The following is a 12,565-nucleotide window of genomic DNA, read 5'->3' as shown; positions in this document are numbered from 1 at the left end:
TGAGGTAGTAGTGCTAACCACTGAGCCACTGTGCCACTCGCATCCATTTGGCTAAGTCTAAGGTATTGAATCTAAACTATCACAGCCAAATATATACCTCTAAAAGTTTGAGGAAATGCACACTTCAATCAAATGGAGCCCTAATTCTTAATTTAGACTATATATACTACACTTGTAAAAAAGGCACAGCTGTAATTTTTGGATTATGGGAAATAGCAATGGGAAGAGTGGGTTGCTCATAACATTTGAAAAGATTTGATACAAAATGTGAAAGGTAACTCAGCTGGTCCAATGATCAGTCTTTTGAACACTTCTTTTAAAATGGCAATGTGCACTAGATCGAAATGTGCCATCATCTGTGATGGTAATTTTGAAGCAATGAACGACTGACTTTGAGAGGAATTGCAACCATTTGTTCTTTTCTTACCCCTGCAGCAAATCAGGTACATGAGTCATGCTGCAACATTTCCGAAATTGCTTCACAAACATTTAGAACTGAATGTAGAATCACACCCCATGACATCACCAAACGTGGAAATTCTACTTACATATGTCCATGATCTTCGGAATATTTGAATTTCAGAGATAAGTAGGAATCAGTTACAAAATGTTCAAATCTATTCAGTACAGTGTTTACTTCCTTTTAATTAAAAAAATTCCTTGCTGTAATTTACATGGCAAAACAGAAGTCCCTGCTGCAATCGCCAATTCTACGTCAATACAGAATGAGAAACTGTCTTTATAAATATTATTGCACTTTGAACAGAAAAATAGGCTATGACATGTCAGATTGAACATTAACTTAAATGATTTCATTATATGTTTCACAGCCTGCAATCATTAGAACTGGTCTCATTGTGAAAAACAGCATAGACTTGATCGCCGTATTTTCTAAATGTATTTTTATGTTTTAGGAAATTGATTATGTAACGTATGCTTTTGTTCAACTGCTACTCAATTTTAGATCAAGTAACTATCCATCACTTTTCTTTTGCTAAAAATAGTCTCGTAAATAGTTTTGAAATATTTTCCCCTTTTGATACATAGGATGAATGACTTAATGAGTTTGTTGTCTTCAGTTACCACACTCGGGAACCATCTGACATGCATTTATCCTGTACCAATTTTTGGTGTTATTATGGCATTTAACTGCACAACATGAAGTTAATCCAGAAGTGTGCCAGTTCCTCAGATTATAATTTAACAATCTTTGCTGAAAATCTGCATATCAGGTATTTGCCAGTATTTAATCTGTTTTTGTGATAGACCAGTTAATGTATGTGCTAGCAGTGTTAGGTGCATTTTGCACATTTAGTCCATTGGATTAGAAGCTGCGCTATGTTTCATAAAATAGCTAGTGCCATATATTTGTTCAAAAAGAATGATTTATGAAAGACAATTAGAAATTATTGAGTAAACACTTGTATAATAAATGGCGACCAATGTTAAAAATTATTATATATTTCAGTGTCTAAATCTGACATAACCTCCCCTATTAATGCGAATTGGCTTCACCACACACCAATATTGACTAAGGTGGGGCTGGAATGATATACTCTCTGGCCTCTAGTGGCAATGGGATTCCATGAAAACAGATATGCTTGGCTCACTTTCTCCCCCTTCTCCTCTGCATACAACTCTGTTACGAATATGCCTATGTGAAGAAACCTGATAAAAGTGCAGTATTAAACTGGATTAGTGGTGCTGGAAGAGCACAGCAGTTCAGGTAGCATCCGAGGAGCAGTAAAATCGAAGTTTTGGGCAAAAGCCCTTCATCAGGAATAAAGGCAGAGAGCCTGAAGTGTGGAGAGATAAGCTAGAGGAGGGTGGGGGTGGAGAGAAAGTACAATAGGTGAGTGGGGGAGGGGATGAAGGTGATAGGTCAGGGGCGGGGGGAGAGTGGAGTGGATAGGTGGAAAAGAAGATAGGCAGGTAGGACAAGTCATGAAGACTGTGCTGAGCTGGAAGTTTGGAACTAGGGTGAGGTGGGGGAAGGGGAAATGAGGAAACGGTTGAAGTCCACATTGATGCCCTGGGGTTGAAGTGTTCCGAGGCGGAAGATGAGGCATTCTTCTTCCAGGCGTCTGGTGGTGAGGGAGCGGCGGTGAAGGAGGCCCAGGACCTCCATGTCCTCAGCAGAGTGGGAGGGGGAGTTGAAATGTTGGGCCACAGGGCGGTGTGGTTGATTGGTGCGGTTGACATGGAGATGTTCCCTAAAGCACTCTGCTAGGAGGCGTCCAGTCTCCACAATATAGAGGAGACCGCATCGGGAGCAACGGATACAATAAATGATATTAGTGGATGTACAGGTAAAACTTTGATGGATGTGGAAGGCTCCTTTAGGGCTTTGGATAGAGGTGAGGGAGGAGGTGTGGGCGCAGGTTTTGCAGTTGCTGTGGTGGCAGGGGAAAGTGCCAGGATTGGAGGGTGGGTCGTAGGGGGGTGTGGACCTGACCAGGTAGTCACGGAGGGAACGGTCTTTGCGGAAGGCGGAAAGGGGTGGGGAGGGAAATATATCACTGGTGGTAGGGTCTTTTTGGAGGTGGCAGAAATGTCGGCAGATGATTTGGTTTATGCGAAGGTTGGTAGGGTGGAAGGTGAGTACCAGGGGCGTTCTGTCCTTGTTATGTTTGGAGGGGTGGGGTCTGAGGGCGGAGGTGTGGGATGTAGATGAGATGCGTTGAAGGGCATCTTTAACCACGTGGGAAGGGAAATTGCGGTCTCTAAAGAAGGAGGCCATCTGGTGTGTTCTGTGGTGGAACTGGTCCTGGGAGCAGATACGGTGGAGGCGGAGGAATTGGGAATACGGGATGGCATTTTTGCAAGAGGTAGGGTGGGAAAAGGTGTAATGCAAGAGGTAGAGTGAGAAGAGGTTTAAAGACGACCGACTTGACACTGACATTTTTTAACCAAAGGGGTAGCCATGGGCACACTTATTGGCCCCAGCTATGCCTGTCTCTTTGTTGGCTACGTAGAACATTTGATCTTCCATAATTACACCGGCACCACTCCCCTACCTCTTCCTCCGCTATATTGATGACTGCATTGGCGCCACCTCGTGCTCCTGCGAGGAGGTTGAGCAATTCATCAACTTCACCAACACATTCCACCCTGACCTTAAATTTACCTGGACCATCTCTGACACCTCCCTCCCCTTCCTGGACCTCTCCATCTCCATTAATGACAACCGACTTGACACTGACATTTTTTACAAACACACTGACTCCCACAGCTACCTGGATTACACCTATTCCCACCCTACCTCTTGCAAAAATGCCACCCATATTCCCAATTCCTCCGCCTCCGCCGTATCTGCTCCCAGGAGGACCAGTTCCACCACAGAACACACCAGATGGCCTCCTTCTTTAGAGACTGCAATTTCCCTTCCCACGTGGTTAAAGATGCCCTCCAACGCATCTCGTCCACATCCCGCACCTCCGCCCTCAGACCCCACCCCTCCAACCGTAACACGGACAGAACACCCCTGGTGCTCACCTTCCACCCTACCAACCTTCGCATAAACCAAATCATCTGCCGACATTTCCACCACCTCCAAAAAGACCCCACCACCAGGGATATATTTCCCTCCCCACTCCTTTCCACCTTCCACAAAGACCGTTCCCTCCGTGACTACCTAATCAGGTCCATACCTCCCTCCAACCCACCCTCCCATTCTGGCACTTTCCCCTGCCACCGCAGGAACTGTAAAACCGGCGCCCACACCTCCTCCCTCACCTCCATCCAACGCCTAAAGGAGCCTTCCACATCCATCAAAGTTTTACCTGCACATCCACTAATATCATTTATTGTATCCGTTGCTCCCGATGCGGTCTCCTCTACATTGTGGAGACTGGACGCCTCCTAGCAGAGCGCTTCAGGGAACATCTCCAGGACACCCGCACCAATCAACCACACCGCCCCGTGGCCCAACATTTCAACTCCCCCTCCCACTCTGCTGAGGACATGGAGGTCCTGGGCCTCCTTCACCACTGCTCCCTCACCACCAGACGCCTGGAAGAAGAAGGCCTCATCTTCCACCTCGGAACACTTCAACCCCAGGGCATCAATGTGGACTTCAACAGTTTCCTCATTTCCCCTTCCCCCACCTTACCCTAGTTCCAAACTTCCAGCTCAGCACAGTCTTCATGACTTGTCCTGCCTGCCTATCTTCTTTTCCACCTATCCACTCCACCCTCCCCCGCACCCAACCTATCACCCTCATCCTCTTCCCCACTCACCTATTGTACTCTATGCTACTTTCTCCCACCCCCACCCTCCTCTAGTTTATCTCTCCACGCTTCAGACTCTCTGCCTTTATTCCTGATGAAGGGCTTTTGCCCGAAACGTCGATTTCGCTGCTCCTCGGATGCTGCCTGAACTGCTGTGCTCTTCCAGCATCACTAATCCAGAATCTGGTTTCCAGCATCTGCAGTCATTGTTTTTACCCTGCAGTATTAAACTGTTGAGCTGCGAGAAGGGCCATCCACTATCTAAACTGTTCACTCAACAAAGTTTAAGAACATTTGATTATTCACTAAGTGCTCATTTGGGAACTAGTGAATAATTATTGGCCAATGTTTTTGGAAAACATACTAATATAGGGTCAGAAACAGTCATTCAGCTTGCTGTATGTGGTAAAGCTCTATTTCTTCAGATTGCTTCATATCATTGCCCAACAAAAATCAATCAATCAATCAAAATCTCAAAGTTTCAAATGGTTTTCTGGGAGAGGGTTTTAGATTTCTGCTGCCTTCTGAGGAAAAATGCATTCACTCCACTTTCTATACTGAAGGGAACATAGACCACATTTGTCCAAACTATCTTCACTATTTAGCATTTAACCAATGGTGCCATTCGAGTGAACACCTTTTTGGAGGTGGCGGAAATGTCTTTTAAACTCAGTGTCACTTGCATTTCAAATTGAATGCAGTCCTCCAGATCAAGTTTGGGAAAGAAATAAACATCTGAAGTGTCACTTAGAGTCAGAGTCATAGAGGTATACAACACGGAAACAAACCCTTCGATCCAACTCGTCCATGCTGCAGAGATATTCAAACCTAATCTAGTCCCACTTGCAGCACCCGGCCCATATCCCTCTAAACCCTTCCTATTCATATACCCATCCAGATGCCTTTTAAGTGCTGTAATTGTATCGGCCTCCATCACTTCCACTGGCAGCTCATTCCATTCCATACACGCACGACCCTCTGCACGAAATAGTTGCCCCTTAGGTCTCTTTTATATCTTTCCCCTCTCACCTTGAACTCATACCTCTAGTTCTGGACTCCCCCACTCCAGGGAAAAGATCATGTCTGTTTATCCTATCCATGACCCTCATAATTTTATAAACCTCTATAAGGTCACCCCTCAGCCTCCGACACTCCAGGGAAAACAGTCCCAGCCTATTCAGCCTCTCCCTAAAGCTCAAATCTTCCAAATCTGGCAACATCCTTTTAAATCTTTTCTGAACCCTTTCAAGTTTCATAACATCCTTCCATAAGGAAGGAGGCCAGAATTGCACACAATATTGCAAAAGGGGCCTAACCAATGTCCTGTACAGCCGCACCCTGACCTCCCAACTCCTGTACTCAGTACTCTGACCAATAAAGGAAAGCATACCAAATGCCTTCTTCATTATCCTATCTACCTGCGACTCTACTTTAAAGGAGCTATGAACCTGCACTCCAAGGTCTCTTTGTTCAGCAACACTCCCTTGGACCTTACCACTAAGTGTATAAGTCCTGCTCGGATTTGCTTTTCCAAAGTGTACCACCTCACATTTATCTAAATTAAACTCCATCTGCCACTCCTCAGCCCATTGGTCCATCTGATCAGGATCAAGATTGTCATCTGAGGTAACTTTCTTCACTATCCACTACATCTCCAATTTTGGTGTCATCTGCAAACTGACTAACTACACCTTTTATGTTCACATCCAAATCATTTATATAAATTACGAAATGCACTCCTTGGAATAAAGTTCCATTAGTCTTTTTGAGTAGCTTTTCTTGATCTGTGCGCAAGCTTTTAGCAATTTGTGCATCTAAATCCATTCACTCCACCACAAGTCCAAATCTCTCTATATTCTAATTCATTCTTCTTGAATCATTGATGGATTATCTTTCAATTTCCAATCCTGAACTATGCCATAGCTTGCCCACTCTCTTAGGTTGTCTATGTCCTTTTCTGGCTCCCTGTGACTCTGAAACAGAGTAATTGGATAGAAAACTTCCTTTTCATTCATCCAACTAATTTCTGTATTAGGTGACAAAATGACACCTAAATTTAAATCCTTGGGAGCGTAAGTTATCACATTTAATGAGACCTAAAATGTTCCCTATCCTGTCTACTTGCAACAAATTACCAATGCAATTTGAAAAGTTACATCCAATTGTGTGCACTTTCATTTGTCCTAATAATTTCCTAATAATTCCTAAATGTGTGTGTGAGTTCAAATAGACAATAGTCATACAACCTTTTACAGATTACTAATGACCTCCTCAAAAAGTTCAACCAGCACAGTCAGCTAGTTCACTCTTGTCCAAATACTCTTATCTGCTGTTGGAATCTAACAACTGCTCCTAACATGGTGCTAAGCTGATGACAGATCTGTAATATTCTGCTTTCTACCTTCTTAAATATCGATGTATGTGACAATATAGATAGTTCCATTCATGGTAAATTGACCCATAAATTAAATGGCACAATTATTTCTATTGGACACTAAATACAAGGTTTTGCTTATTCATAATCTTTGGGCTCCTGACATATCATGTTCTTCAGTATGCAAGTTAGCTCACTAAACTTGAAGGTTTGTTTTCAGACATTTCATCACCATACTAGGTAACATCATCAGTGTGTGGCTCTGGTGAAGCCTTATAAAATTTGTGTCAAAGTTTTCAATGTATTGTTTCTATTACTCTGCAAACAAAATGTGTACAGCCTCTACAAAGCATGCTGTTGCTTAATATATTTAAATTATTTGGAATTGGATTATATGCAGAATTCATGCACTCCAGAAAATCTTGCATTTAATTTACTTTTACACAGAACAATCTCATCATTTGGCACTAATTCATTCTGATCATTATACTAACACAGTAAGTTAACTTCAAAGTGAATGCTTTCACTTACCTAAAAGCAGTAGATGCCTTTTATTAAGAGATGGATGAACCTTTCAACACTGTATATTGAAGCCTTACTGCTTGCTGTGTTGTCCCTGTACTAACAAGAATAGCTGTCAACAGAATCTTGATTATTAATAAAGCGACCTGTTTAATAAAAGCATTGAGACAGTACTGAGTCCATTGCTATTTTGTACGAAGCAGTGTTCTGTACTCTTTGACTATACAGCTTTTACAAAATGATTTTAAGATGGACAGGATCTGTTACTCTGACTACTTCAGGTATTACTAAGCAAGTTGCTTTATGAGCTGTGTTTTTTTTTCAAATTGACCTTCTGCCTCCATAAGTGGGTGCATTTTCTAAAATGTATCAGCATAAGAGGTTTGTGCGTAGTAAGTGGTTTAATCTAGTGGTAAACTGGTGCAGCAGAGCACACAATGAAGTGACACACTTCCTGAATGTTAATTTAGGTGAGGACTTCAGTTTTTTCCAAACTTTTCAGACCTCCAGACCTCTGAATAATCCTTTTCTTTTCCTGAATTTTAGCTAATAATTTATTTCACGGTATAAAACCGTCAATTAATACTTAAAATAATCAACAGCTTTGTTATATCATAATGAATAGTTTAATTAATGAATCAGAAGTTCAGAGGTTGGTTACTATCTTATTTTTAAAACTCCATAGAAAATGGGAAAACTGATGAAAATTCAGGAATGAAATTAAATCTCTGAAATCCAAAGTAAATATACAGAGTCCATAAGGAGAATTTAAGAACTAAGACAATTAATACAAAAGAGAAATATCTTAGAAAATATTATAAATTATTGCTAAACATATTCACTTATTCATACAATTTATATCAGACATGGCCTGAGCTTGACAGTAATGTTTGTTCTTAATAACTAAACCAGACAGCCTTGGGTACAAGCTCTACTCCAGGAATTGTGTACAGAGTCTAGGGTTGATATTTTAGTTCTGTGGAACTAAAACAATGACAATATGAGAATATTGCATTGCCAGGGCATCTATCTTTCAATTTAGAATTTAAATTGAGACCATGCCTGCTTATCTCTTTGCATCTTCCTCTGGTCATCTGAATTATTTGGTCCACCTGTTGTTTTCACATTACCTGGCAGATGTCATGAATCCTTTTGTCACTATATTGAAATTATTAACTTGCATACTGACGAGAAGCTGCTGCAGAACAAACCCCTTAGCTTCCAATCAACTTTTTTACTCTACCACTAATTCCATACTCTTTAATCTTCTGTTTGATATTTTGACAAATTCTTTTTGAAGTTAGATACTTTACAGGCACCGAATGTCTCCATTCAGCATCAATAACCAATGTGAAAAGTGAAAAATGCATCTTGATAGATCTCAGTTTGGTCATGATTCCAAGGGTTGGATTCGTGGGTAAGTACAATTTCCAACTGGAAAACATGGAACAATAAAATTCAAAATCCAGTACTACCTTTTCATTTTAATTTTAGTCATTAATTACCCACTCAAAATTATATGAAAGAACATTTCTTAAAGGGACATTGTCTGCATCTCAAATCACCAAACATTTTGACTAGATGGAGAATACCTAGAAGAGTTGAGAATCATCTCACTTGATATTGTGCTCATGATAGACAACTTTATAGATGCACTTTGGCTTTTATTTTGCATAATTTATCAAAAGGATTACCCAACATTTCATAATGTAAATTGTCATTTAAAATGCTTAACAATTGTTCTGTTATATGATTACAATAAAATGTTTGATCTACTTTTGATTTCCCATTTCCCTTATGCGAACGTGAATGAATATATAACTTGAAATCTATGTCATTTTACATGTCAATGTAAAGTCAAATTGTGAGCTTCAATCACTTATTGAATTTTAAGTTATAATTGTTGGAATGTTTCTTTGGTTTGTGATTTCAATACCACTGAGCTTCCTGCCGCATTATTTTATTCTGAGTTTTCAGTATGTTTTTGTGCGTATACTTACATGCAATTATGGTGAAAACAGTGAAAACAGCATTTCTGAAATCCAATCTATAAGACCATAAGAACATAAGACATCAGGGCAGAAATTATATCATTCAGCCCATCGAGTCTGAGCTGCCATTCAGTCATGGCTGATAGGTTTTTCAATCCCATTTTCACACTTTCTCCCCATAACCTTTGATCCCCTTGGCAATCAAGAACTTACGTATCTCTATTTTAAATATATTCAATGACCTGGCCTCCACAGCCTTTTGTGGAGATGAATTCCACAGATTCACCTCTCTCTGGCTTAAGAAGTTTCTCGTTATCTCCATTCTAAAAGGTCTTTCCTTTACTCTAAGGCTGTACCCTCAGGTCCTCAGCTCTCCTGCCAATGGAAACATCTTTCCAACATCTACTCTGTCCAGGCCATTCAGTATTCTGTAAGTTTCAATCAGATTCCCCCTCATCTTCTAAGGTAAGCATGATATAAAATATTGTTAGTTATTACTGTTGTAGTGATGGAAGATAGTTTTTAAATAGTCAAACTAAATCAAAAAATGCCTGGTACCTTTTAAAAATTCTGCCTAACTTTTATTTGCATGACTACAAATTATTTGCACAAAAAAATCATGTTTTATAGATTCTCAGTATGCTGAGTGCATTTAAATAAATAAAAGGAAATAATTAAAGTGCAGGATCAGTTGAATATATGGTTTCCTAATTTGTCATGCACATGTTTTCAACAGTTTGTTTTTGCATAGAAGATATGAACCATTTTCTGAGGTTTACATGTTTGACACAACCTTGGAGTTTTAGCACTTATGATCTCAATCGGATTTTTTTTATTCATTTGCAGAATGTGGGGATCACTGGCTGACCACCATTTATCTCCTATAACTAGTTACCCTTGAGAAGGTGGTAGCAAGCTACTTTCTTCAACAGTTGCACTCCACCTGATGTGGGTTGACTCAGAATGCCACCAGGGAGAGAATTCAAGGATTTTGACTAACGACGGTGAAGGAATGGCAATATATTTCAAGTTAGGATGGGGAGTGGCTTGGAGGTCATTTTCCATTAAACTCATCAACTAAATGAATGAGAATCTTTCTACAGTCAACAAAATTTGAATATTATTGACTTCCAATTTTAAAGGGGAAAGTGTAATTTAGTTTATCTTTTGCACTAATTATTTGTTTTATTTGCAAGTTAAGCACTATAGGAATAAGTTGTAATCTGCAATAACGTAATGGTTTATATATTATATCCATCTAAGCTGGATAGAGAACATTTTCTACAGAAAACACCTACTACGTAAATGGCAAAAAAATGAATTGATCAAATACTCTGTGTTATTAAAAATATTTATTTTTAAAAATTAAAGACACAATCTTAAATTTTATGCCACTTAGCAATGCTGATTGCTACACATAGTTTACAGTAAGTAAATACAATGATGTATATAAAATTATACACAATAAATACATCAGAAATAAATATTCTCTGTTGTTAAGTTAAGAAAATGTGCCCTTCAGAAATTATAACAGATATTCAATGGTCTTGACAGGGTTCCATTATCCATCAGCTGCTGGTTTCCTCTAGTGACCAGGTTCCTTCATGTTTGGTACTGTACAATACTTTCCAATCTCCTGAAGAAGCATGAATAGCTCTCCTATGACCTTGGCTGCCCTCTTCTCACTGAGCTGGAAAAACATTAGCAAAAATAACAGTCAGTCAATCAATGCAATTCATTGGCAAATATGCAGACAACTGAGTATCATGCAGCCGAACTCTGGTGAGATCAATTCTGTTTGCCTCTCAGTCTTAGACCAGTGATTACTTTAAGATTAAAATATTGTAAAAGAAAAGAGAAAATAGTGGAAATACTCTGCAGGTCAGGCAGCATCCGAGGATACATCATTCTGCCTGATCTGCTGAATATTTTCAGCATTTTTAACTTTGATTTAAGAATAATGGCTCTCAAAGACAAAATCAATCGGTTTTGTAGAAATGATTACCAGGATTGTCAGAGAGTATTACAATTAACATCTTCATGGTTAGGTTATGCCAAAAACATGCAATGTGTGGGCAATTTACTTCAATCATTACCTGGTTCAGTTTCTGTTTCAGTAGATCAATGTTATGTTTTGCTTGAGTTCTGTTTTTTGTATTCTAAAAAAAATACACAAGTAAATCAATTACAAACATTTAGCAAGTTGTTAGCAGAAAGTACTTTTCTAAACGAGAGTTGGTATTAACGTTTTATCCTCCAAATGGAGAGTTATAACACTCTTCTAGTGTCTTTTGAAGACACCCTGTGCACAAATAAAACAAAAAACTGCAGACTCTGGAAATCTGAAATAAAAACAGAAATTGCCGAAGAAACTCTGCAGATCAGGCAGCATCCAACCAGAGAAAACACAGTTAACCTTTTGAATCCAGTGACCCTTCAACTAGTAGTGGGCGATATAAATATCACCTTTCCCTAGCTACTTTCATTCTAAGAAAGGTCACAGGTCTCGAAAGTCATCTCTGTTTCTCTTTCTACAGATGCTGCCAGACCTGTTGAATTTCTCCAGCACTTTCTGGTTTTGTGTGCTTCAGCCTGGAGTGCATCTACTTCAAAATCAACAGAGATAAGGAGATGCTTACGCAATCGGACATGTGCTGTTTCGTCAGAAGAGCCAGAAACTCCTTGATCTCCTTCAGATGTGAATATTTGGCATGCAGGTCCTCAGATGATAGGACGTTTCCAAGGTAGAAATCAATCACCTCCTTAAGCACGTAACATCTACCATGCCCCTGCAAAATAAACCAGCCATATTTCATTTACTCTACAAATAAAAACCCTCCATGCTAACCAATTTGCATTCAGTCAGCTTGAAGAATGAAGATAGTATCAGGCCAAAGTTTTACCTGGAGTCCTTGAAATAAATCCTTTCCTATAAGTCTTGTGTCAGTATCCGTGTCAATCTTTTGAGCCTGTGAAAATGATACATTTGAATTAATGTTATTAAAAACTCCACGTGAATTGCATGGAATAGATTGAAAAACGGTGGTCTTTTTCTTACCTCGTTAGACAGGGCATGGAATTTGTGTCTCATATATCGTAGCAACTGTTCTTCCACATGGCAAACCATGTTAGGGTGCCTTGATTTCAACCAAGGTGCACAACTGGCCATGACTACAAAATAGCCAAGTACCAGTGCTGCTAAACCGTGGAAGAAGTACATCATAGAGGAATATTATGAGACAGAGCTGGTCCACTTGCAAATCAAAGTCGTTTTACTCTTCACGTTAGTCAAGGTTAAGATGAGGCTGGCTGATATTGTGCTGCACCAAGTTATACACAGCACTTAATTTTCTGAATCTTTACACCACCTTGCATTGTTTATATATCGTTCAATGGTAGTACGAAAATTTCCCTGAATGACCTTATGACGTCTATCATTTACTCATCAA

At 39.7% G+C, this 12,565-nt stretch overlaps 1 protein-coding gene across 1 annotated transcript; it reads right to left on the bottom strand.

Annotated features, from left to right (window-relative positions):
* Positions 1 to 10,701: 10,701 nt before the first annotated feature.
* Positions 10,702 to 12,336, bottom strand: LOC140458299 (interleukin-22-like). Its single transcript, XM_072552697.1, has 5 exons — positions 12,175 to 12,336; positions 12,020 to 12,085; positions 11,756 to 11,905; positions 11,213 to 11,275; positions 10,702 to 10,806 (listed from the first exon to the last, which is right to left on the bottom strand). The coding sequence occupies exons 1-5, from the start codon at positions 12,334 to 12,336 to the stop codon at positions 10,702 to 10,704; spliced, it is 546 nt and encodes a 181-aa protein (XP_072408798.1).
* Positions 12,337 to 12,565: the final 229 nt, after the last annotated feature.

Source organism: Chiloscyllium punctatum, chromosome 32, assembly GCF_047496795.1.
Source record: "Chiloscyllium punctatum isolate Juve2018m chromosome 32, sChiPun1.3, whole genome shotgun sequence".
NCBI lineage: Eukaryota > Metazoa > Chordata > Chondrichthyes > Orectolobiformes > Hemiscylliidae > Chiloscyllium > Chiloscyllium punctatum.
This window is presented reverse-complemented; position numbering and strand designations above follow the sequence as displayed.

Coding starts and splice junctions, on each gene's coding strand:
- LOC140458299 (XM_072552697.1), bottom strand. CDS start 12,336: ATGTACTTCTTCCACGGTTTAGCAGCACTGGTACTTGGCTATTTTGTA. Junction 11,906..12,019: donor ATTTATTTCAAGGACTCCAG/GTAAAACTTTGG, acceptor TTTATTTTGCAG/GGGCATGGTAGATGTTACGT. Junction 10,807..11,212: donor TGAAACAGAAACTGAACCAG/GTAATGATTGAA, acceptor ATGTTTTTCCAG/CTCAGTGAGAAGAGGGCAGC.